The sequence below is a fragment of the Colletotrichum godetiae genome, assembly GCF_030913485.1.
Source record: "Colletotrichum godetiae strain CBS 193.32 chromosome Unknown BDP55scaffold_10, whole genome shotgun sequence".
Lineage (NCBI taxonomy): Eukaryota > Fungi > Ascomycota > Sordariomycetes > Glomerellales > Glomerellaceae > Colletotrichum > Colletotrichum godetiae.
Genome location: NW_026851258.1, coordinates 325,446 through 350,339, shown reverse-complemented (window position 1 = coordinate 350,339; position 24,894 = coordinate 325,446). Strand labels below are relative to the sequence as shown.

At 54.3% G+C, this 24,894-nt stretch overlaps 6 protein-coding genes across 6 annotated transcripts; 3 read left to right on the top strand and 3 right to left on the bottom strand.

Annotated features, from left to right (window-relative positions):
* Nucleotides 1–10,579: 10,579 nt before the first annotated feature.
* On the bottom strand, nucleotides 10,580–13,041 carry BDP55DRAFT_655165 (SWR1-complex protein 4). The gene has a single exon (XM_060574300.1). It carries the CDS (start codon nucleotides 12,722–12,724, stop codon nucleotides 10,784–10,786), a length of 1,941 nt encoding a protein of 646 aa, XP_060432473.1. The 5' UTR covers nucleotides 12,725–13,041; the 3' UTR covers nucleotides 10,580–10,783.
* Nucleotides 13,042–13,154: 113 nt separating this feature from the next.
* On the top strand, nucleotides 13,155–14,556 carry BDP55DRAFT_655163 (emp24/gp25L/p24 family/GOLD). The gene is made up of 3 exons (XM_060574299.1): nucleotides 13,155–13,595; nucleotides 13,726–14,031; nucleotides 14,155–14,556. The coding sequence occupies exons 1-3, from the start codon at nucleotides 13,392–13,394 to the stop codon at nucleotides 14,302–14,304; spliced, it is 660 nt and encodes a 219-aa protein (XP_060432472.1). The 5' UTR covers nucleotides 13,155–13,391; the 3' UTR covers nucleotides 14,305–14,556.
* A 1,171-nt stretch (nucleotides 14,557–15,727) lies between these two features.
* On the bottom strand, nucleotides 15,728–18,565 carry BDP55DRAFT_655161 (uncharacterized protein). The gene has a single exon (XM_060574298.1). It carries the CDS (start codon nucleotides 18,268–18,270, stop codon nucleotides 15,850–15,852), a length of 2,421 nt encoding a protein of 806 aa, XP_060432471.1. The 5' UTR covers nucleotides 18,271–18,565; the 3' UTR covers nucleotides 15,728–15,849.
* Nucleotides 18,562–19,579, top strand: BDP55DRAFT_655160 (cwf18 pre-mRNA splicing factor). Its single transcript, XM_060574297.1, has one exon. The coding sequence runs from the start codon at nucleotides 18,746–18,748 to the stop codon at nucleotides 19,370–19,372; it is 627 nt and encodes a 208-aa protein (XP_060432470.1). The 5' UTR covers nucleotides 18,562–18,745; the 3' UTR covers nucleotides 19,373–19,579.
* Nucleotides 19,580–19,821: 242 nt separating this feature from the next.
* BDP55DRAFT_766210 (uncharacterized protein) lies at nucleotides 19,822–20,948 on the bottom strand (the record flags this gene model as incomplete). The annotated part of the gene is made up of 3 exons (XM_060580959.1): nucleotides 20,233–20,948; nucleotides 19,940–20,175; nucleotides 19,822–19,886 (listed from the first exon to the last, which is right to left on the bottom strand). Exons 1-3 carry the CDS (start codon nucleotides 20,499–20,501, stop codon nucleotides 19,822–19,824), a joined length of 570 nt encoding a protein of 189 aa, XP_060432469.1. The 5' UTR covers nucleotides 20,502–20,948.
* A 1,061-nt stretch (nucleotides 20,949–22,009) lies between these two features.
* On the top strand, nucleotides 22,010–24,719 carry BDP55DRAFT_692021 (R3H domain-containing protein; the record flags this gene model as incomplete). Its single annotated transcript, XM_060577059.1, has 6 exons — nucleotides 22,010–22,060; nucleotides 22,151–23,019; nucleotides 23,075–23,407; nucleotides 23,458–23,546; nucleotides 23,599–23,933; nucleotides 23,982–24,719. 6 exons carry the CDS (start codon nucleotides 22,010–22,012, stop codon nucleotides 24,717–24,719), a joined length of 2,415 nt encoding a protein of 804 aa, XP_060432468.1.
* Between the last annotated feature and the right edge of the window lie 175 nt (nucleotides 24,720–24,894).

The following is a 24,894-nucleotide window of genomic DNA, read 5'->3' as shown; positions in this document are numbered from 1 at the left end:
CAGATGCAGAAAAAAAGAGTGGGAGCGAACAGCGGGAAGCAGACACGTCAGAGATTCACTCACGTTTTTGTTGCTCTCATGAACTATCCCAATTGGGATTATGTCTGGAGCTCTTCTGGCTGCCTTGACAATAGGTTGAGAGTTGTGTACTGTGTAGTACTGCTGGCTAATACTTGCTGGAGGTACTGCAGGATTGCTACAGCCTGGACTCGACACGAGGAGATGCGGAGATAGTAGATGCGAAGTTGTGTCTGCCTTGGAAGGGGAAAAAAAAAGGTAGGTGCTCCAGATGAAATCGGGCTTTGAAGCACTTTCAGCGCATGCGTGGTCTTGGCTTAACCGACGGGGTTCGTATTGCGGTCGCGTCCGGCCAGGGATAACAATGACGATGATGATGGGGACGCCAAAGTCGAAATTGGGATCTATGGCAGATAATCAGCTCCGCTATTTGCTTGCAATTTGCCGTGCTGGTGGCAGTTTTTGATGATTGTCCGTACCGAGCGTAGGTGATGATGTTGGTGGTGAGATGGGTGTGTGTATGTGTGTGCGTGTGTGTGTATGAGACGGAAGCAGGCAGATGAATATTCGCGCCTGCGATTCGGTACGTCGCCTGCGAAGAAGCAGAGAGTATCAAAGGAACCAAAGGGGAAACTGCGCCGGCGTTGTTCTCCTTAAAGGTACCGTGCGCCTCTCGTCTTCTCTTTCCCCAAGTTGAGAAAGAGAAAGACGAAAACCAAGAAGGGTGCGAATAAAGTATTAGTCCAGCTTCTTGCCGCTTCCCTTGTGTCCAATTGTTCAAGGCCCGTCTCTTCCTTTCTCCCCGTCTCAAGGGTTTGTCCGAGTCGAGGGATGATGGCTGCTTTGTCTGGCGGCGCTTGAGCGTTTCTTGACGCGCGATTATGCTGCGCCTGTTCGGGAGGGGGGCGAACACACTGAAGAGCGAGGAGACAATTTCCCACGTCCAGCGAGGCGATGTGAGATGACTTGGGCTGTAACACGACTCCGATTGCAGCTGACTCCGCTAAAGCCGGTATGAATACCAGTTCTAATCAAGAAATGCTGGGTGAGTACGAATATTCGTCCGTGTTGATCCTTGAACCTTCCCTAATACCGCGACGTTTGCCTTTGGGGTGTAGAGAGTGGACATGCAAAGTGCAACGAGTCTGCCCTGCCTGATGAGTTAGGCTATGACTGTGAGGAAGAAATAGTTTTGGTGGTGTCGGATGTTGACGGGTGGGATGGGCGAAAGGGTGAGATGACAAGAAAGTGTAAAGTGTGACGAAGGGGGGGCGGCAGAGGGTAGGGAATATGTTAATATCATGTGGAAGTGGTAGTGGTAGCGAACCTCGAGTGAAAGTGGTGGCCGGGGGTTGGATGGTCGTGGTCGTGTCTTGGTATCTAATCGCTTCGAGGTACGGGATACTCTGTACCCTTTCTCTCTTTCTCTCTCTCGCGCGCTCTGTCTCTGTGTCGTATCCGTACTCCGTTCGTAGTGCACCTACTCCGACCAAGTGTAGGATGTATCCGTAAAAGCGTCTGGCATCTGTAGCCGCAGCCTTAGTTCGTCCCCGTAGCCGTCGTGGTGGGCAAGGAAAGCAAGGCAAGGCAAGGTAAGAACCAGTCGTTGACAAGCCGGCACTGTCGAAAGTCTGTAGGCGAGCCAAGGGCTACCCTTGATACTGCGGGAGCCAGCCAGCCTCTTCTTTTTTTCTTCTTTCCCTTCCTCCCGTTGTTACGCGCTCACTCGCTAAAGCTCAACTTCAATGGCCGAATAATTAGAAAAAGGGTATCTGTGTGTCCGTCGTCCGTACTCAACGTCCACGCTGGGCTGCGACCGAGATTGCAAGGGAACGAGAAATACCTCTCGGGGTAACAGGGACGAGACGAGGGTCTCGGCGGGTGCCTCGTTACTTTTGTATCCTGTACGGATACAGAGAGAGTACGAAGCACAGAATCTTTCCAAAAAAGTACTCGAGTGCGGCCTCACTCACTTTCTTCTTGATCCCGGTTCCCTTCTCCCGCCAAATCCCACCTTGTGTGCTGCATCCGCACTTAGAACCCCCTCCTCTTGCTCGCCCTTTATCTCCTTTATTCTCTGCGTGTGTGCAAGTGTTGGTCAGAATATGCAAGAATCGCCTCTCTTCATCTTCTCCTCTCTTTCCTGGGTCATACATACGGATACATTCCTCCTAGACACCCCAGTCCCTCGTCGCTAAACCCGGGAGACACGAACAGCATTGGGTCGCGGCATGGCGCTTCCCACGGGTACTCGACCGCCACAAAGTACTCGCGCGATACTGCTGCCAGTAACCACTTGCGTTTGTCGTCGCTTCTACGGCCACCATCTGGGTCCCCTGGCGAAGCATGAACAAGGGGGGATGGTATGCAGAAAGGAGGGGGCGTGTCGACAGGCCATTGGAGACTTGGGGAGGGGGGCGTGAGCCACAACCTCTGCAACCCGCCGCCCCAGCTGTACAACTCAACTGAACTGTGCTTGACGGTAGGTCGACCTGGCCTAGCCGGGCCTGGGCTGGGATATGCCGCCGTGCTTGTGCCCATCGCCGTCCCTGCTCGCCTTGCCTCCATCCGCAAATCGAGCCCCCCCCGTGAATCCAAGGCCGTTGCCCTTCCAAGCCGTGGTGGAATGGCAAATATCTCCTTCCTCTCAGCAACCTTTGGCTCATCATCCGTGGCTGTAGACTCAATATCATGAGGGAGAGTTCATTTTGACCAGAGCCACCAACTATGTTCCGTGCCGCGGTGATTGGTCTCCAGGCTGCAAGGGTTGACACACACCATCATCTCGTGGGCCTCACCGGCCATATCGCCCACCTCCCCGCGATGCGATATTGGGCTAAACGATGCATGATAGCTGCGTCTTGTATGTATCTGACGCCGTAGGTAGGTAGATGAGGTAGCGTGCACGTACGTACACATGTGTGCTCGATAATACCTACGTCTCTTAACCACTGCCACGTGATGGGGGAGAGGGATCTGCCATCCCCCCCCCCCCCCCTTTTGAAGGCTACCGGCGCATGGCAAGGTGTGGTTTTGGCCCCCGCTCTGCCGCGGCCGTGAGCCGTCGTCATTTCCAGTGTCTCCAGAGTTTGGGGGCAGGAAACAAGCGACTGCCCGTGACAAGAGCCGCCGGCTGCTTTCGCCAAAGACGCAAGGACTCACTCCCACCAAGGCGACGACCCGGGCCCATGATTTCGCCAGCGGCCAGGCTGCATCCGCTAGCCCTGTCAACTTGACATGCTCGCCGTCAGTGGTCACCGTCCCGGTCAAATCGTCAGCGTGCCACCTCGACTCCACCATCACAAGATTTGTACAACTTGAAGGACTGTCGTTGCCTGAGCAAAACGTTCCAGACAGTCAGACACTGTCGCGGTTCACCAAGAAGGCCCCTCGCGCATCCGGAGACGCTGCCCGCCTATAGCGTTACACTGGTTTCCACTTGTCGCTCTTGCGAAGCTTGACCCTCGCTGTAACCCTTTTTGACCGCTGTTTGGCCGGGGTCGAATCATCAGGTGTGCCGTGCCGCAGAGAACTGGCGCCAGGGTCTCCCACGTTTCTCAAGTCTGGCAGGAAACGGCTTTGATACGTTCAGGAAGGTGAAGAAAAGAAACCCCGAGGCCTAGGTGTCGCTTGGTCCACCAGGTCCGGACCAAGCACCCTGGCCAACGCTATAAGACGCAGGATGACCGCCGTCGGTTCAGATGCAATCCCGGTCGAACCTTTGGTCCCTTCATCCGCTCACGTCTTCATAAATAGCACATGACCACGCGGTAGTCCATGTCAAACGGGGTCTCATCCTCGTCATAGTGGCCGCAGTTGGTTTTGACTCGGGATGGAGCGGTGGTACAGCGGCTGTTTCGGAGTGTTGAGGACCTTCATTACCGTGTGCAACAATATCCTTTCCAATGATGAGCACTCAGATTGGACGGAGGTTCCCTCTGAACGGGAAAGTAGTGAGAACATCCGCCAACCAAACCGAGCTATCAGTGAAATTGCCTCGTACCCCCCGGCGCGGGGTAGTAGTGGTGAGGTGAGAGCGAGCACTGCCGGCGGATGCGGTTGATCATCATTGTGTAGTAGCCAATAGAGCTGTCAGGATAGGATCCCCGTGTCATGCCATTTGACGCGATCAGTGACATCTTCTCTTCTCTTCCCTTTCACGATGTACGAACCCACTTCCCTTCGCCGCGTCTAAAAAGTACGCTCAGCGTCGCATAGCCCTCATGTGTGACGCCAACGTCGGGTATCGTCGTCAACAACCAGGCTTGGCTGGCTGTGGCTCGTATTGTAGCCCCGTTCGATTGCAATCTGCAGCCGCCAACTGGGCTAGCAAACGCGGCAGTGCACCAAGTCGTTCGTCAAGCAGGTAATGGTGTCGAGTTGGCGTGAGATTAGTGAGGGCATAGTCCCATTTCTGCGTCCGCCTTGAGCCGTGTCTCGGCCCTTGGCTCCGTTCTTCAGCGTGACAACCAGTCGCGGGAGACTTTGACTTGAGGCGATTTCTGAGGTATCCGTACGCAACAGCACTTGACTGCACCGCGCATTTCTAGGTGACATTCTCTGTGCGCGGGTGTCTCCCGGGATGTAGCGACCTTGTAGGGTTGCAACCACTAGTCGCTCTCCATGCGTTTGTCGCAACAATCTGGCCGCGCATTTGTCCGGTCGCGGCAGCGCATGCGCCAGTCTTGTTCCGGAAACAGCTACCTACGAAATACAGATCGCGGCTGCCAATCTCCTTGCACGTTGATCGGGGTGATGAGTTGTATCAGGGAGCGGATGTCTAGGCTGAGTGATGGGCGTTCCTGTCGAGACTTGAGAACGACGAATGGGGATGGTCTGGATGTGCGGCACAGAGCCGGTGAGGTGAGTTCGGCGATAGCACTTAGAGAGTGACCGTAGTGACTGTCCCATCTTTCTTTCTTTCCCAGGTTCCCTTCACAGTCAAGCCTGGTGGTGGACTGGTGGTGTATGCTCTCGTTCCTCTGACGGGGCAGGGATGAAACAAAAACGTTAATCTTCCGATGTAGATGGACCAGGATACAGCCCACGGTGGATTATTTTTAGCCGTGCAATCCTGGGTGGGACTGAGAGGGCAACTTGACTTTCAGTCTGCGTTGTTGGGCTTATTTACCCCAGCTTTGCCCGGGACCGATCCGCTCGTCTCGTCTTGTCTCGTTGTCGCGTATGTGAGGGCAAGGCGTTGGAAGAGAAAGCATTGTATCGTCGGCTCTGACGGCGGTCAAAGTGTCTATTGACCATCTTTGCAAGTAATTGCACTCCTTCCTTTACATCGTGCGTAGCGCTTGTCGCAGGGCGGGTGTGCAAAAAGAAAAGAGAAAAAAGCGCGGAGGCGTCCGAATCGACCCTCCCACCCGCACCAGCGTCGCTCTCCGCTCGTCGCCCGGGTATCTTTACCGCCGCGACCCACCCACACCTACCGTGATGGCAGCTAAGCGGCCTCGCCAGTCTGATTGGTTCGCGACAAGTCGACATGCAGCCAACGAGAAGCTCTGATGTTCGGGAGGAGGAGAATTGAGTAGCAGGGCGATTCGATTCGACACATGCGCTGTGACGAGACAGACGAGACTTTCTCGACGGCGCAACTTGCCCAATCTTCGGCAGTCCAATATTAGCAACCGGGACTACGCTGGCCCGTCGGTTTCGTTCCATGAGATGCTGTTGCTCGAGGTGAGATGTCATGGGCTCTTTGCGATACCGCGTAGAATTTGACTCGCAGGCGATGGATTCCTTCACATCCTGCTTAGATCAGAGTTAATGTGATGCGTGCTGCATTGGCCGGAGACCCATGCGGCTATCACGATTTCGCTGCACAAGTGCTGACATCTTGTCACACACAGACGCACAAGCGTACACCTCCTTCACTGTCTATTGCGCATATCAAAGGTAAGGCATAATATATCTTTGCCCGTCAGATTCAGGAAGACATCAAGTAAGAAAGGCGGACGGCTTGCAGATGGTTGGCTTCCCAAACTTGACTTTGCAGACGGAGTTGTGTTCTTGCTTAGTCGTTGTACCTTTGACCAGACACCCAAAGATATCGCCCGACTCAAGTGCTTGGCTGTAGACGCTGGCCTCGGGGTATACCCCAAGTTCCTTTAGAAAAGCCACAGCTCATATTGCTTGCGTCTATCGACGCGACAGCGCAAAGTGTTTCTAAGTCAAGTCTACAGACAATAGTTGTAGCCGTATGCGTGCGAACTTGGCCTTGGTGGAGCTCGTGAGCCTTTGCCTGGTCGCTCGGTAATGAAGAAAGCCTAGTCAGAGATTGCGGGAATGTCGTCTCGTGGGGCCGGCCGGAGCGAGAAGCGCGAGGGGCGAAATGGAAGGCGTTTGAGAGCATCGGCACAGTGGTGCAATGTGTTTGCCGTATGGGGGTTTCCACTCCGGGATCGTGTCTGGTTGACCGTTGTTCATCTGTGTGACAGTGTCCACTGTTGCATCGAAAGATCAGACAAATGCGGAATGACCACCGCGATGTGGAGCACGGAAGAAAGGCAACAGTAGCAAACAGCGCAGAACCTCTGGGCCGCCAGCCGAGTTGTCATTCGTGTTAGGAGGCCGTCTCGCCAGATCCATAATGAAATGACATGGCCGACGCGTCGAGTGTCATGGCAAATGCGGCATATCTTGGTCTCCAACGTAGTAGGCAGGGGCGACTTTGGGCGAGCGGGGATGAAAGGCGCAGGATCAAGAGTTGAAATGGAGCAAATTCGAGGACCGAGGTTGCAGGGAGCTGCGAGAGCGGCGAGGCCAAGAGGGAACCTTGGTAGAGCAAACAAAAGCGGGGCGACGGGATTCGAGAATGAGAGAAGTCAGGGACTCAGGTATTCTTTTGCAGTTGAGAATTAAACCCCTGGTCCGTCGTCTGTAGCATTGTGCCGTCACCAACTGATCAGGGATTGTGGAGGTGAGATAAACTGTGACATTAAGGTAGGGTAAGCAGAGGCAGGGGTAAAGGGGCACGCCGCACGGCAGCATACCTACGCAGGTGTACATACTCGTCGAGGCATGGCGGGAGCCGGGACAGAGTGCCATAGTGGTGGACAGTTGGCCAGACGAGGTACAATCTGGTGTTGACGACGGTCGAGTGTGTTGGATGTGACGGTGATGCATACCGCCTAGGTCAATAGCAAGGTGGCTAGAGTAAGATTGACTGCGGTATGAGAAAATGAGGGGGACTGTATGGACAAAGATTCGAGGCCGGCTCGGAGAAGGCGAGAGCTGGAAACAACTAGGCGTCCGGATGAGATTGTGTTGGATTCTTGTTTAGGTAGTGGTCGTCCGCAAGAGATGTCTCGTCCCATCCAATGTCCTGCACGATGTTGCTATTCCTGGCCACTGACGACTGACGACTAACAACGAATGGCGTTCGAATCTACTATGTAGCACACGGTTGAGGGATGCGAATGGCACACCCCGGAGTTTGTGGAAGTGTCAGGCAGGCCGCCGAGCACATTTCTCTGGAGATCCTGAGCCCGTGGTTGGTCCAAAGCCCCCGAAACGAAGTTTGGAAATGCGTCTCATTGGCGAAGGCAGCCCAATGTGGCGCCGTGCATTTGCTGAAAGGGAATGGGAATCGTCCAAGGTGACTCGTTAGAGAGCGCGAGAGAGCCTCGGTGTATCGGGAGACCAAAATCTAACAAACAATCCGACAGGACAGAGTGGAGAGTCGCACAGAAACGATTCAGCACCGTCTAGAAAAACCCTTGACGTTGGTGAGAGAGCCATGGTCCATGGATGGGACATTGGGACTGGATCTGCAGTTGTTGGTTCTTTGCGGGCGACGGGACATCCGCAGTTTGGGGGCTACCGAGCCCACTTAGAGATTCAAGCGCGCTGACAGGGGGAAGGGGCCTTCCATGTCAGAGGAACTGCCCAGTTGACAACTCAGCGGAAGGACCAATGGAAGGTACCTGCCCAACTGTCCACTTGCCCAACTGGAGAACGGGTAAAAGCGGCAGGAGGTATCCGAACTGTCGAGGCAGTTACCTAGGACACTGTACCTAAGGTACCTACCTGGGCAAGAGCTTAAAGCACCCGCTCAGTTTCCTAGGTACCTTGGGTGCCTTATTCTGCCGCGTTCCATTTGATCTCGGGTTGCCTTGGGCTCCTTTTCCTCCGGACAGAATCCATGGTTTCCTTTAGGTGAGGTGGGAAGGAGGACTCTCGCACCCAGTGGAAGGTAACTCCACAGATTGACTGTCCGGCCCGCGACCCATACGCTGTGTCCACCTGGAAAGCACTTTACTTGAGGATAGTACTTCATTAGTCATCAGTACTTTGGTGCAGACCACGGCTTCTTCAACTTGACAAGCGCAGGGAAGGAGTGCCCTGTGTGCCTGTCTGGTCGTATCGTCGATCCAATCTCTTTCACCGCAAAGTACCTTAAGCTTCAATGTCATTGTTCGTTGCAGCCTTTCCTTAGGAAATAATCAATTAACTATACCATTCTGGTGGATACCTTACAAAAGCGCGCTTGTTCGGTTTCAACTTTCGAGCATCTGTATCCCGTCACTTGCCTACTACCTATCCGTACCTAGGCACGTGGCCCACTTAGATGGTCAGCATGGACATGGTATCGACTTCCCGTCAACCACCTCTCAACCTCACCACCTCGGTCCTCATTTCTTTCGGCCAAGACTTTTCAGACGTCAGTCTTTAAACCCATTGTTATCGAAGAGACAACTCTTTTAATCAAAGAACCGACGTGTTTCTAATCTTAGAAGTGTCAAGATCTCCGCCATGCACAACATCGCAGCTCCATCACACAAACCCTTACGCCAGCTTGGCTTGCAGCGAATGGGGTCGCTCGCCTCCAACTAAGCGCCCACTCATAAGCGCTCCCTCATTCTCCTCGTAAACGACGACGTCAAACTCCACGTTGCTGACTACCCTTCTTCTAGAAACATTCTCCTTCACAACATGGCAAGCCAATCTTCCCAAACTCACGATATTCTACACTTTCGAGCCGCCTGGGTCTCTATTAATAACTACCGGACCCAACAGCATGTTCCAATCCTGGCCCTGGGACCTTTGGCCAAGCGGCTTGCAGATCTCCCTTTCCCCAAAGACCTGAGTACAATCTACTCCCTGTACCCGCGCCGTGCGACGTACGCGCCGGGCGAGCAGCTACATGTCTAGGACTCTAGCTTCCTGACCCTGCAAGGTACGCAAGCGACCAGACATCCCGCGCCGTCGAGCATGACGACAGCGTCACGACGAACCGGCGCCCAGGATACCCGAGGCCAGACATAGAGCCGAACCTGTTGTTCCCAGGCGTCACGCCGACGTCGACGCCTCCTGCTTTTAACCTCATCTCACCTCCCTCTCCATACGTATGAAACTCTTCTCCCTGCAGGCAAGATCTCGAGATTGCCAACTAGGTCCCTTGCGCGGCCGCGGCTTGACCTTGACGCCTTTCACTCACACACCCCCCCCTCCATGGCCACAGCAAAAAGTAGGACCCTGAAATCAGTAGAAGCACGATCGTGGCACGAAGACCTTCACCAACATCATCTGCATCTTGGACTGGCTAGTCTCGTCAAAGGCGGGTCCGGAGATCTAAAGGGCCCTGGCAGCCTCGTGCGGTCATATTCGTTCTCCCCCCCTCCCCCTCCTAGCAAACTACAAGACCCGACTCCGAGGCAAGCGGCATGCCATAATCAGTCACCTCCCCAATCGTAACCGCTCTCCACGTCGATATTTTTAGCTGCCGTTGCTATATTAAGATTGCCTCACCTGCAGCCGCCGATGAGCTGCATCTTGCTTAATGAGACGTCACGTCCCGCGTTGAACTTCATGGGTTCCCCTACACCGAAGCGTCCCTTATCTCTCGCAACCACCTCTTCCTCGCCGCAATTATAATTGTGAAAGAAGCGAACTGCAGAGAGAGTTGTTCTATTTCTCCATTTTGAGTTGTCAAATATGCCTCCCTGTACTCCCCACCCCTGGCATGATATCGTTGTAAGAAGACACTTACACGATATCTATACACACACTTGTAAGCGCGGGGCGAAACCGACAAGGTCACCTCGAGACGCAGCATTTCGATATTTGCCCACCGCCAGTCTTCTGGCACCTCTGCATACCTACCTTACCTATCGGCGGTTTTCTGTTTCATGTCCCATCCCTCCTTTTCCATTGCTACTTCATCCCACAAAAGACAAGGGCACACACATCATCTAGACATGGGCAGATCATCCAGACGTAGCCCCGGTCACATTGCCCACGTGAAGCAAAGATACCTTGCCTGGCGACGTCGGGCAAAGCAGCAGCAGTCCTATTTCTCATTTTTCCTTGTTTGAAGCCTTTGTACATCTTGCTAAACAACCCCAGAGAAAGAGAGGCGGCGGCAGCGGCTTGTCCACTTCGCTCTGCCCGATACCCAATGAACACTGAAGACCTTCCCGTCCCGTCCCTATCCACACTCCCAAGTTTTGGTCCCAAAACATGCCGCGGTCCTTTGACCAATATCCTCACACCGATATTTCGCGCTCGCATTTCCTTTTCCCTTCCCCCGGTCCAAGAGGAAGGGGAGGGGAGGGGAGGGGAGGGGAGGGGAAGAGGGTGGTTGGTCACGCGCGGAGATGACTTCTCGAGGTTCAAACTTCAATCTCATCTTTGTGTGATTATACATATCGTAAGACACTTCATCCATCTCGTCACGGCGCGTAGCGAGGAGGCAAAGTACTCAAAGTACCTGATTGTCTGACAGTACTTTGATGGTACATCGCCTTCACTTGCTTCACTTCTTCTGCCTCTTGGCATTCTTCTCCTCGCCCCCGGCGCTCATGACGCTCGCGCTCCGTTTATGTGTTGCCCCACTACTCCCCGGCCGCGCCGACTTTTCCTTCTCCGCATCCTCTTTGCCCTCCTCCGTCGCGGCCGGCGCAGCAGCGGTTGCCTTATCTGCTTCCGCAGCTGGAGTTGTCTCTTTACCGGCGGCATCCCCGTTAGTCTTGGGTTGTTCAGCCTTGGCGGGCTCAGCGGCTGCAGAGGGTTCGGCGTTTGTCTCGCCCTCGCCCTCGCCCCCTGCAGCAGCCTTGTCCTTCTTCTCATCCGTAGACTGGCCCTGGCCTTCGCCCTCCTTCTTCTCGGCAGCGGGGTCCGCTTCCGGCTGGTTCGCCTTCTCGCGCTCCGCCTTCTTGGCGAGCTCGAGCTTGATCTCGGCGTCAATCTTGTCCGTGACCTTTCTAGCGTCGAGCAGACTGTTGACGGCGCCGAGCAGGAGCTCGTATTGGGCTGTTACCGGTGCCGTCGGCATGACCAGCCTTGGCGGGATGTCGAGCTCGTTGAGCGTGTTCATGATACGCAGCTGCTGCTGGTTCGACTTGTGTGTGAAGAGCTTGTTGATCTTCTCGTAGCGGAATGTCGGTCCGCTGGACAGGCGGTCGTGGTGTGTGACACCGTAGACGTGCATGTCGGCATCGGAGAGCTTGCGGCGTTCCTGCTGACCCTTCTTTCCGCCGGTCGGCGCCGTCGGCGTCTGCGCGACGCTGCTGGGAGGTTCCTTGTGTGTCTTCTCCACTGGCGTAGCGGCCGCCGCGGCAGCGATGCTCTCGCGGCGGTCCTTGTTGTCTGATGACGCGGCCGTTGCCGCCGCCGCTGCTGCCGCGGGCTGTTGACCCGCAGGCGCGGAGGGGCTGACGCCGTCTGCTGCCATGAGCGACTTCCGCTTCTTGGACTTGTCGGCATTCATCAGGTTCTGCAGTAGAGTTTGTAGGCCGGCGCTGGACTTGAATGCGCTGATGTCTTGGTCAGTGTGTGGGTAGTCCAGGCGGTTGTACAGCTCCCGACGCTCCTCGTTGAAACGGTCACTGCGTGCGAGGATGCGCTTGATCTCCAGCAGTAGTGATTCCTCCTCCTTGGCTTCCTCCTTGCTCCTTGTAAGCGCGTTGTTGGCAAAGTCCTTGCGCTGCTTCTCCTGGTTGGCGTTGAAGTTGGCCATGAGCTCGTGGAGGGTGTACTCGGGCTGTGTCATGTACTGAACGGGCTTCTGGACCGCCATCATCTTTGCCGCGACGTCGTAGTAGCGCGCTTTAAGGTCCTCCATCGTCCTTGGCTTCGGCACGGGGATGATAGCCTTACTCTCGTCCCCGTCTGCCGACGCCTCTCCGTTGATCGCCTCTGGTAAGTAGTCGTATCGGTCCCATATGATCGGCCACCGCAGGTCAAAGTCCTTCACCAGACCTAGCAGGTAATCCGTCTCCTCCTTGCTCCAGTCGTCGTTCTGCAGGTTCGTTCGATACTGGTCTTCGCTGTACTGTGGCACATCCACCTCCACGTTGAATTTCGCAAACATGGAGTTCTCGGGTTTAACCGCCGCCTGTTCTCCTTCCGCGTCCTTCATGTCGGCATCGCCACCTTGTTGCCCATTTTCCGTAGCCGTTGGTGTCTTGCGTTTCCAGTGCTTCAGCACTAATGCGCCGCTGTCGCCCCGTGCCGAGTTTGTGAAGGGCTTGAGTTCCCATTTTGTCGCCGGCTTCCTGCTCGCGAATCGCCGCTTCTTGAATATCGATACTTCGGGGACGATGGCGATCGGGTTGTCGCCGCCCAGATTCTGGACCTCACGGGCAAGACCCTTGAGATTCGGGCGCGGGCCTGATGTCTTTTGTTTCTTCGCCGGTCGGGGGCCTGCGTGGCTGTCGGGGAGGTTGAGGACGTCTCGCACGTCGGAGGACGTCATTGTTGCGGCAGGTAGGGAGGGCGGCAGGAAAGTGGCTGTGATGATGCGCGACCGGTCGGAAGGGCGGATTTTATTTTTCGATTGACGATTGCCACTAGTCCGCTCGATGGCATCAATTTATCGCTGGGTTTCGTACATGCATCAAGGAAACGGGAATCATGGAGGTATGTTAAGGCGAAATCGTTGATTAAAGTGGTCTTCGTGGTTTTATTGTGTGGTTTCCGAGAAAGAAAGGCGGATGATCAAACTTGTTTCTGCTCTTCAATATCTCCGAAATCTCGAATCCAAAGAGAACTACATTTCTTTGGACGCGAAAGTCGCATTGGCAGGCGCGCAGTCTGTCGTTTGGGAACCGCACGTGATCCACTTCATCCCCCCAAAGGTCCCAAGTAGTGGCCAATGCCACCCCTGTTCCACCACCAATTTTTCGAACGTGGCAGCTTTGCAAGTTGCTCCCGCGCACCCTGGGACTTTAATGTGGGTACCCGAGCGAACTGGCTGACCTGGCGCTGTCGACTTGAAGAAACGAAGCATCTCCAATTCAACCCCCTCGACAGCCGACAGCCGACAGACGACGAGCACCACGAATTCGAGTCGACCCTGCCCCGATATACCCGCGGCTCGCCCTAAAATCCATCTTTAGAAGTCAACTTCCGTCATCGACAATATGAGACCATTTCTCCCATTGCTCTCGCTGAGTGCAGTCGCCCAGGCGCTGTACTTCTACATTGACGGCACCTCGCCCAAGTGCTTCTTCGAGGAGCTCCCCAAGGACACGCTCGTTGTTGGCCACTACACTGCCGAGGAGTGGGATGACCGGATCAATCAGTGGGCCAAGCACGATGGTCTCAGCATCTACATCTCTGTTGATGTAAGTCAACCCCCTTGGTCTCGCATGGCCCCCCTTTGGAGCTACCACGTAGCTATGGGCACTTGGGACACTCCCACTGCCCTGTCCACGATGGCAACGAGACATCCATGCTAACTATTACACCGCATAGGAAACCTTCGACAACGATCACCGTGTAGTTTCCCAGCGTGGCCAGGCATCAGGCCGTTTCACCTTCACGGCTGCCGACGCCGGCGACCACATGCTCTGCTTCACCCCGTCCTCCACTTCTGGCCGCGCCGGCTGGCTCTCGCTTCACTCCCACAACGGTGGTATCCGCCTGACACTCGACCTCGCCATTGGTGAGAGCACCGAAATCGAGAGCTCCGACAAGAGCAAGCTCGAGGATATTGCGACCCGCGTCAAGGACCTCAACGCTCGTCTGCAGGATATCCGCAGAGAGCAAGTCTTCCAGCGTGTAAGTCTTCCACCATCAGAGCCCAGAATGAAGTTCTCCTTCCCCATTTTGGAATGGGAGAGGTGGCGCGATGGCGCCAATGGCGTATCAAGGTACCATGCGATGCTAACGGAGATAAACTAGGAACGCGAAGCCGAGTTCAGAGACCAGTCCGAATCTACCAACGCCCGTGTCATCAGATGGATGCTTATTCAGCTCACTGTTCTCGCTGTTACTTGCACCTGGCAACTGTCTCACCTGCGGTCATTCTTCATCAAGCAGAAGCTCACATAAGGAAAACGAAATAGGGGGTTGGGGCGTTCTTGCAGCGTTCCGTCAGAGCAGAGAAGGGTTGAAAGCCCATGCTCAGTGCTTGTTATAGCCTCGTCAAGAGGGCGGGGGGGGCTCCCAAATTGCTCATTGCGCCAGGCCACTGCGGCCAGGGGCTGGGCAACGGATTTGTAATGATATACACACCAATTGTAGCTACGAAAGCGAGGCTCGGTCAATGAAGCATACGTCGAATGTCAGGATTCCTGCTTGAAATTTGCACGGTGAAGTGTTAGTGTTGTACATCCTAATGCCTGGCATGCCGCGATGTCTTTTCAGTCTTGTGACAGAGCTAGTCCTTGACCAGTTATCAGCTTGTTCCGAAGAGAAAGCTTCCCTTCGAAGCTGAGCGCGCCGCGTACGTGCCCTAGGATGTATGGCAAGTCCTGCCGCACGTGAGCCACTGCTCAAAGCAAAGCAGTTGAGCTTCGTGTCAGGTATTCGAATTGGCAAGAAACTATGTTATAAACGACAGCACGCCTCCGCTTCACGAAGGGTTTCAAACAGGCCCGCTTCGAGAAGATTAGCAAAGTACAAGGGTCGTCTCGTCCGATTGCCGGTGAGGGTGGTCCGACGCTCTAGTGAACAAGCTATGAATGTCTGCAATACACTAGATCGAACACTTAGTCTGGTGCTCTGATGGCGATAGCCCAAGGATGTAATAGGAGCACACAGTGATCGGATGGGATGGAATATGAGGCTGGTATTTCCAGGGTGTAAATCATTCCAGTGCAAAGCAATGCACTTGTCCGCACAAGACGTCTATATAAATTAATTGAAGCTCATAGTGCAGAGGGGGTAGACAGATACAATAATCCCCCATGGATCTCTCCCACACGAGGCAAATTGCCTAGTAAACATGGTGTTCGTTGTCGAGATAGGAGATGGATATTGCGCGATTCAATATGAAATAGAAAATGCCCCTTTTGCTGATTTCATACCGTCAAGGGCGCATGATACTTTCCCTCGCTATTGGTGTTTTGTTTTTCCAGCTCCAACCCCGCTTACTGCCAGGTGTTGCCCAGCACTCACCTCGCTATACAGCATCACACGTAGGATGAAGCCACGTTCTCCGTTGTCAAGAAGATTGAGTTGTGAAGGCAACTCCAAGTCGTGTTGTCAGTGTACAAAGATTGATGGCGCGAAGTCAATCAAACCGACTTTCATGATTGCTGGCGGCTTCATACAGTCCGTGCCGGCTTCTATTTGAACCCAAGTGTACTGAAGCGGCCTTTTCCCTTTGAAGCAACTCTCGGCTGCGTGACTGGGAACACCACTTGGATATATCCAAGGATTGGACTATCCCCGTATGCGAAGCTCGGAAAATAGATAAAAGAATCTGGTAGCATACATAGAGTCACAGTCAAACCAAAGCAGTCGAATAGTGCTCGTCATCTGAGATAGAGATAAGAAGAGTGGGTATATTGCCATTCAGAATAATTCAACGTCTCGTCAGCTCCTAAGCCCTTCAAATTACCCGACTACAGGACACTAAGCCTCCCCTGCACTTCAGGACCGACCAAGCGGCAGCTCCCCCATCCTCTGCTCCTGAAGCTTCTTCATCTCATCCAGCGTTGCCCTCCGCGAGAGGGCGTTCTCCATCTTCCTCAGAGCGGCCTCCCTGTTGACCAACCGCGAGAAAGCCCGCAGCGTAAAGTCGTCCGCCTCGTGGCCCGAAGCCTCTAGGCGCTGGAGAGACAGCACCGTCTTGTTGACGTCCTGGGCCCGAGCGTAGCCGGCGATCAGGGTGTTCCAGGTCACCAGGTTCGGCTCGACGCCGTGCTGGCGCATCTGGGCGAGGATCCGGTCGCCGGAGCCCTTCTCCTGGCTGAAGCCGTGCAGGAGGATGCTCCAGGTGAAGACGCTCGGGGCGGGGTGCAGTGGCGCCGGAGCAATTTCGATCTTGGTCTCCTTGACTTCGTTGCCCTGAACCTCGCTCTCCTTGGCCTCGCTTTCCGCGGTCTCCTTGACCTCGCTAGTCTCCTTGGCCTCGGTCTTCTGGATCTCCCTCCTCCCCTTCGAGGATTGCTTTGCCGCCTCCACTGATTTGCTCCGCTCTTCAAGCGTGTACTTGAGCATGTCACCGACGATATCCAAAGCAGCACGGAGCATGCCTGGGTGCTTGCAGAGCGCCTTGATAAGGACGTCGTACATGAAGGTCCCCTTTTCCTGGACCAGCTTAGTGGCCCCGTGGCTGCCCTTCAAAATCTCCTGTCTGAGGTACGCGTATAGCGAAATGAGGTTGATGGGCTGCGACATGCTCCTCACATAGGCGAGGAACATGATGCTCAGGGTTGAGCTCGTCGGTTCCATCTTCTCATGGACGGCGGACATGGCCCTGTCGAGTGTGGGAAATAGTTGGCGGGCCAACTCCCAGTCCGCTGGCATCTGCAAGCCTTCTTGGCCCTCGAGGTACATCGACAAGTCCACGGGGAGAAGTGCCTGCAATGGTGCCAAATGGAACACCTTTGAGTAAAAGTGTAGCATTGGCCCAAAAGCCGGCATGATGCCGGGCGTCCACTTGCAGAAGTGAAGTAGGCACATCAGGAGGTCATTCAAGAAGGGCACATCAATCTCGTTGTTCTCGACAGCTCCCATGACGGCAGATTCGATGCTCGACGGTGAAAGAGCCCTCTTGCCTCCGTCTAGCAGAGTAGACCACATGATGATGTCTGGTTCAAAGTTGTGCCGTTGCATAACCTGGAAGACCTCCCCTGCAACGTCGTTTTGATCTGTCAGGCACAGCGATCTGATCACTGCCGTATAGTGAACCATGTTGGGAGCAAATCCATGCTCTAACAGAGTGACGAATGCGTCCGCAGCTGAAAAGCCGTCCTCGACATTGATTTGGCCACGTTTGAGACTCAAGATGGAGGTACACAAAGATGCCCACAGCCCTGAGTCGAGATCAACACCTTGATCTGGGATAGACTCGATGGCCAACTGTAGAGCCAATTTCTTATGCGAAGGGCTGACTGCAAGTCGTCTGGCCATGTTTTGGAGAGTATTGCTGTGGAATTGGACATCCTTTTCCCTCCAACAATCGTATAGGGAAATTAAAAGGGGCAGTTCTACTTCATGCGTCATCATGAAGATGGTGTTTTGCCTCAGAGGTATATAGCCCGCAGGAAAGCGCTCGAAGACTGCCACAGCCACATTGCAAAGATGTCTTCTCTGCTCAACGTATTCATACCTGGATAGTTGACTTTGCCATTTTGCGATGAAGTGAATAGCGTCACTGATGGCGTAACCTGGCGGTTTTATATCGCGGGTGGTGATTTCGAGGATGGCCGCAGCTCGATCAGGGCAAGACCACAAAGCAGAGAACATGAGCTTTCGCCACTTTGTCTTCTTCTGCTCCTCAGTCCAAGTCGTCCATTGCTCGATCGCGTGTTCAACGGCTTGCCGGTCCTGGATCCAGCTGAGAACTTTTGGGACTTTGTAGTCTTCTCCGAAAGATGCAAATCCGTAAAGCCTCTTGCAGTCGTTTTTCCAGTTCTCAAAGTCTTTCAACTCCTTCTTGGTCATGCGATGGCGTAGATACCCATATTCCAGGTATCTCCTCTTCCTCTCCTTCACGAGCTCAGAAATCCATGTATCGGCGTTTCCAGATGTGAACTCGTACTTCTTCTTCCTCTCTCGTCCATTTTTAGGCGACCATGTATCAACGTTTTTGGACGTGAAATCTGTTTGCCTCCGGCTTGCTTCAGCCTTTATTGGTGCTCCGATGGGCGTTGGCGCATTTCCTGACCCCGGCGTGACTAATCTTTTTATTTTGCGAATTCGAAACGGCCGTTCTGTGGAGGTTTCTATAGCGAAGGTAGTATTATTTCGAGCATGTAAGGAGGTCTGGATAAAGCTATTCGCTGCGAGGCTGCTGCGCTGTCGGATGAGTGGTGGGCATTGTCGGCATACTAAGGAGTGCGACATCGCAGGTAAAGTGTTTGGGCGTTGGCAGAAACCAGGCCAGAGTATCCGATCGTTACGGGTATGGATAGCCTCTCTGGCATTCGAGCGATAACGGCGCAACCGTAATGTTCGTTAACTGTCCTGGAGCATTGGGAGTAAAGGTATCGGTCTGTCGCGGCTGCAGTCGTTGACCTGGGATTTTTTCTTTGGCGACAGACGGGAGCTTCCCCTAGACCCCTGGCGAGCTAAATGCGATTTTGAAGGATGGAAGACCGTGCATCCGCTAGCGCATTCCGTGGAAGCATTCCGCCGTGGTACCAATGCCTCGCCGACTTCTAGCCCCACTACAAGCCGAACTTGAACTTTCAACCATCAAACTCTCGATCAACGCGCTCACCAAAAGTTATAACCTCACCTACATCCTAATTCGAAGAACCCGCGATCATCCTACCGCAAGACCGGTCATCCCATTGAAACTTCCACCCATTCTAGCATTATGTCGAGCCAAGCCACCCTAAGCGCGGTAACAGACGAGCGCAAAGCGCGCCTCGCAAAGCTCAAGAACCTCAAGAGAAAACAGCCAGCGGACGAGATTGTCGCGCCAGAGTCAGAACGCGCAGCTTCGCCCCCAACAGAGCCAGACGTCACAAAATTGCACCTTTCCGGGCGCAACTACGACCCAGAAACGCGCGGTCCGAAGCTTGGCTTCGAGGCACCGCCGACCCAAGACCTAGAAAACCCTACGCTCGAAGAGCTTGCGGCAGACATTGAGGCGGATGTAAAGCAAAAAGCGGCCGAAGAAGCGCAGGACGACAAGGGAATCGATCTTTTCAAGCTTCAGCCGAAAAAGCCGAATTGGGATCTGAAGAGAGACTTAGAGAAGAAGCTGGAGATCCTCAACGTTCGGACGGACAATGCCATTGCGAAGCTGGTGAGGGAGCGCATCACAGGTGCTCAGAAGGCGGCCACACAAGCCAAGCAGGTCGAAGCGGGTAGCAGGGAGGGCGACGCAGCCGGAATTGATGGTATCGCATTAGTGGAAGGAGTGCGTGTGCGCGAGAGGGAAGAAGAGGACGAGAGACGAGAGAAGGCAGCTGAAGAGGATGAAGATCTGGCTGTCTAAAGCAGCAAACCCCGGCGCGAGAAGTGGAACACCCTTGTATTATACGGTTGCGGAGCAGGCATGAACTCCCTTTGGCCTACAGATAATTGATACCCAATAGCTACCTATTCAGGGACTGTGTCAACGCCAGTCTCTTGGAAAATGGACTGAGACTGCGCTCTCGCTCTGGCTGTCGCTCAGATCCACGACTTTGCCTTTCGTTCCCACCACCTCGAGCCTGTCCAGGCTGAGGCTCATCTCGATATCCGTCATTCCTGCCAGCACGTCGACTTGGGCCGCTCTGTGGCATCGCAACACGCCGATCGGGGGACCTTGACAACGATCGTCTGCTGCCAGCAGCCTCCATGCCACGTCCTGAGATTGATGAATCCCTGGAATCGGGCGAGTAGCGCGCCTGACCCCTGGCGGTAGGTCTAGCATGGTCCGCATCTCTCTGACGATAGTTTTGCTCATGAGTTCCAACGGGTGAACGACTGTCCCGAGAAAGAGATCTTTGGCGGCGTCGAGGCGGAGACTGAGTTCGTATGCTTGCTGCTGACCTTCTTGAGACAGAGCGACCATCGTTACTCTCTGGGCTGAATGATCTCTGTCTCCGCGGAGCAGGGGCGGGAGAGGGTGAGCGCCGCCTAGGCGGGGGCGAGGCGGAGCGGTTCGTTGAGATGGTGGAAACGGAGTCAACAGACTCGGATCGTCTGCGTTTGGTCTCTGTTTGCCTGATGAGTTCGTCGTCTCTCTCGTCTAGCTCCCTCTTTCTCGCTCTCTCGGCTTCCTTCTTCGCGAGCTCCTCATCAGCAATTCCTTTCCTACACCACGGATTAGCTATAATGTACATAACATACAAACGGAGATGGGCTACTGACTTTCTTTGCGCGTCATCTGGCGTATCGTTTGTCAGTTTGGGCACCAGCTTCGGGTTGCGGAGCTGTTGAGTTCGGGACGGCCGAGACACATATGGTCGGGCCGTAGCCGACTCTTTGCACTCATACGAGTAGTGACGTTCTGTGAGAGTCAGCTTCATGTTTGTAATGTATCGCTTGCTTGTAGACTTATCTCTTTTGAGACACTTTTGACATTGGACGTTTGCTGGGGTGGATTGGCGAGGTCCGCCACGACCTCTATAGGGGTGCATTGGATAAGCCGGATGCGTGAACGAGGAGATCACCGAATAGTATTCAGGCTGACGTTACGCTGGCGTCCTCAATGGGGCTCTTGTCGGAATCGCACTGTTGTAAGTCTGGATGGCGATTCGTGGTCCGGTACGGTAAGATCAAGCAGATGAGATTTTCTTCCGTTTTCTCGGTTAGAATTCGAGACTCCGGTGCAACACTGGTATTTTCATTATTAACGACAGATGTTGTCGTGTTCTGCCGCTGTCAGCTGTATTACAGTTGTAACTGGGTCTGCCGAACGTGGTTTGCTACAGTGACAGAAAGATGAGGTTTGATTCAGTCGGACGCTTATGTAAAGTGGAGGGATTGATCGGAAAACCTGCACCAGCCACAAACCTAAGGTTTCCGAGAGGAATCTGCCGGCACCAAGCCACTCTCGGCACAGCCTATTGTCGTTTTGTCTCTTGCCAGCCAATCTGCCCTACCTTACCCAGGCCCGAGACCTACCTGCTTGATGCTCATCAGAATTCCCGTATCCCAATCACCACCCGACTCTTCAGCTTGACGTCCCACAAGACGTTGCGGAGGGGATGGCAGCCGTCTGACACCACTTTTTACCGACTTGAGACCGTTGTCCGCTCGATTCGGCGTTGCCAGCATTGAAGCTTCCCGCTTCTCCACCACGTCTCTGCGATCGGAGATAGCAACTGAGAGAGGAAGAGACAGAAAGAGAGAAAGAGAGCGAGGGCCTCACGCAACACAAGTGAGAGATTGAGACATAAGGTTGTCATCAGACTACGGATATCAGTACCTATTGGACTGGGCAAGTGAGCGAGTACGTGAGTGAGTGAGTGATCTCGCACTACAAGATACCGAGGGTGAGTGAGCCAAAAGCTGAGAAGTCAAGTCGTTGGCTCCGTTCTCCAGTTTCCCCATTCTCTTTTTCCCTTTGCAGCGCAATCCCAAAAACCCACACCACAGCTCTGCCATTTCCCTCCCACTACCTTAAACCATCGTCTGCACCACACCACCCACACCACACCCCTCTCCCCCAAGCCCGTGACGGACTATCCGCCTCGCAGGCCGCCAAAATTTCACGTCGCCTCGTCTCACCCGCTGCGCGTCTATCTTCCAGCTTCCTGCAACCAAACCTTTCCCACAACGACTAACGGACAGCCACTCAGGCGCACATATACTCGACGCAACACGCAACGGACAACTCCCATTTCTCCCCTGCAACGAGGAACTGGGCCCATCATTCATCCAACATTCAGGAATACAACAGCTACGATGACGAGCTTGTCCCGACGATGATCCACGGTATTTATTCCTCTGCAGGCTCGCCTTGATCCAGTTTGTTTCTTGCTTTCGGACCTCGTCTTTAATTATTTTTCGACCTGGACTTCTATTTCGTCTCGTCGCGCGCCTACCATTCTACCTGCGCGAAGCTACTTCAGCGGACGACTTTCATTTCCATCTTACTACCCACGGCTGAAGTTGAGCCATCCTCCGATCCTCTACTCCGGCTATGGCTACAGCCCAGTTGTCGTCTGACATTCCTAAGCCGTCTTTCGCAAAGGTGCGATTTGCTCCTGAGCTACCCCTCGTTCTCAAAGCTCAGTCAGTAGTTGCCTAGTAATGAATGCTGACAATCTCTGCGCTATTCCAGGTCGCTGCATCGGCATCAAAAGATTCCCAACCCGTCACTACCGTCAGACCAGTTGCTGCGCCAGCTCAAGACCGTCCCAGCCAAGCTTCCCCTCCCGGTGTTGCCTCTATACCCGCGTCTACCACTTCAGCAGGAGTTGATACTCGCCAACCCGCGATCATGAACTCCACGAAATCTGCGCCGACTGTCGCCAAGCGCGAACCCACCCTACCCAAGAAGCCCGATGCGACCGGTGCCGTGTTGGATGGATTGAAGGATTTAAACATTGGGCAACCGACTCCGAGCCTTGTTGTGAATGGAACGGGCTCTTCGTTTGCTGAGCGATCAAAATCGATAACCAAGGATGGATCGGACGATTCCCAGAGAGCTGACTCCAGCTCGGAGTTCGGTACCAAGCCTCCAAGTCTGGACGGAAAAAGCATCACATCGGGAACGACCTTTGCGCTGGACGAGAAGGAATCCCTGCGGCCGGATGACAGCGCCAGCGTCAAAGCCGCCGCAGCCGAGGATGACGATTCCTTCTCATTCCGGGGGCCAAATCTACCAAACTCCAGAATGGGCTCCGATATTGCGGCGCGTGCGAGAGGCATCATTCAGCTTGGCGATATGCCAGACCGCCGTCTCGCTCAACCCATCTCTGGCTCCTTAAGCCAAGGCATGATCACACCCCAGAGTGCTTCGTCAGATCAACCACAGATGCCCATCCCCAACGCCCTGTCCGCCAACCTCCCAGATTCTGCCAATCTTTTGAATACCATCTACGGACAGGCACCGGATGAAAAACTGTTGGAGGCTATGGCTTCCCCGAAGGATCGGCTGTTCCTGTTGCGGCTGGAGGCCGAACTGATTAAGTTTGTTCAGAATTCCAAGTGAGTACCCTACAGAATGAATCAGGGTACGTTGAGTCATTAACAACGATATCAGAGACCCATACATGGACTTCCCGCCTTCAAACTCCTTTTGTCGGATGCTCACACATAAGCTGGCTGACTACTACCGTATGACGCATCAATATGAAGCTCGTGTGGGATCTGTCCGAATCTTCAGAACCCCTTATGCCAGAGTGCCTGAGTCGCTTGCTAGTATCGCTGCTCCGGAAACCAATGCCGAGACGCCTCCTCCCCCAGCGGTCCTGCCGCGGAAGATCATGCGACGTGGGGAGGATGGAGAATTTGGGAGTAATAGCGCTTCTCCATCCAAAGCCACGTCCGAGACCGGCAGTGACTCTAAGGATAAGTCTGCTGCGGCAAATCAGAAGTATGTCACCCTTCCTTTTTCGAATGATTGCAACTTGCTGACCTGTTCAGATTGTCAAGAGAGCAGCGTGAAGAGGCGTACAATAAGGCCCGAGAGAGGATATTCGGCAACTCTGAGAAGACTGGCGAATCCACGCCTGGTATGTGTGGTTCTCAACCCTTCCTTCGGACCGCCACTGACTGTGTTCCAAGATAACGAGGTTGAAAATGGTGTTTCACGTGCCAGCTCCGTATCTGCGAGGGAGAAGCCTGGTGTCAGCAAACGGGGTAAGACTGGGAAGCAGAGACGGGATGATTCAGACAGCTTCGACTCGAGACACAACTACACACCATACTGGGGCCCGCAGCAACAGACTTGGATGCCGCAACCTCAGTATGTTCCTGTGTCTAACCAGTATGGTGCGCCAGTCCAGCAGCCCTATCCCAATCAGATACCCGCAGCCCCTTACAACACTACACCGACGCAAACATTTGCTCCTATGATGCCTAACACGGCCTACAATGCGGCTTATCCTAACATGACACCGGTAAGTCAAGTTTTCCGTCCTCGGTTTCGTAAGGCTGATTGAAAATAGTATCCGCCTCCTGCAAACCAGGCCCAGTTCCAAGCCCCTCCGAATGCTAGGAGCTACGGTGGTTCCGGTCCTACTCCTCCACAACAAGGTTGGCAACCTCAACCAGGGTTCGGACCGGCACCGGCACCGATGCCGATGACTCCGCCTTCGGCCGCCAGTGCCACCGCTTACACGCCTCGGGGCATGTCGGCGCCGCCCAGTCAAAGCACTGTTCCGTACATGTATGGGCAGTTGCCGGCCCACATCAACCCGAATGACCCAAAGAGCCAGCATCCCATTCCCGGCAGCTACAATCGCCACGCCTTCAACCCCAAGACGCAGTCGTTCGTCCCTGGGAGTGGCATGGCTCCGATGCAGCCGCCACAGCCGCCGTTCAGTGCTCCTGGATCTCACCATGGTAGCCCCCAAATTGGCTCACCTCATCTGGCATACGCCGGTTACCAACAGCAAGGCCCACCAGCACCTTACGGTTATGCCATGGCGAGGCAAGGGTCGAACAACTCGATTCCTTCCTACCACCCGCCACCGCCTCAACACCCTCATCACTTGAATCCCATGCCTCAACCACCGGTCCATCATATCCCCCAACAACCCTCGCAACACATCCCTCAAAACCCTTCCCCCCATATTCCCAACAAACCCGTCATCCCTCAGGGTCCGGCCGGACAGACGTTCAGCCACCTGCCGCACTACGGCAACCCTGCTACTTTGCCGCAAAAGCCAAACATGGGTATTTAGGTACGCGCTTGATGTTGTTGGACGGTCCATGGCAGAATGAACGGCGTACAGGGGTTTTACAGGTACAGCATACTGGCGTTCACACGGGAGGGATAGGATGGCATCAGATCATGTAGGCTATTGCATGCTAGAACACTTACGCACCTTAATTATCACTCAAACCTTTTTTTGAAGT

Excerpts from the sequence above, each read along its gene's own strand:
- BDP55DRAFT_655165 (XM_060574300.1), bottom strand. The coding sequence starts at position 12,724 with ATGACGTCCTCCGACGTGCGAGACGTCCTCAACCTCCCCGACAGCCAC.
- BDP55DRAFT_655163 (XM_060574299.1), top strand. The coding sequence starts at position 13,392 with ATGAGACCATTTCTCCCATTGCTCTCGCTGAGTGCAGTCGCCCAGGCG. Across the intron at positions 13,596-13,725 it reads GCATCTACATCTCTGTTGAT|GAAACCTTCGACAACGATCA; the intron begins GTAAGTCAACCC and ends TACACCGCATAG. Across the intron at positions 14,032-14,154 it reads GAGAGCAAGTCTTCCAGCGT|GAACGCGAAGCCGAGTTCAG; the intron begins GTAAGTCTTCCA and ends GAGATAAACTAG.
- BDP55DRAFT_655161 (XM_060574298.1), bottom strand. The coding sequence starts at position 18,270 with ATGTCGCACTCCTTAGTATGCCGACAATGCCCACCACTCATCCGACAG.
- BDP55DRAFT_655160 (XM_060574297.1), top strand. The coding sequence starts at position 18,746 with ATGTCGAGCCAAGCCACCCTAAGCGCGGTAACAGACGAGCGCAAAGCG.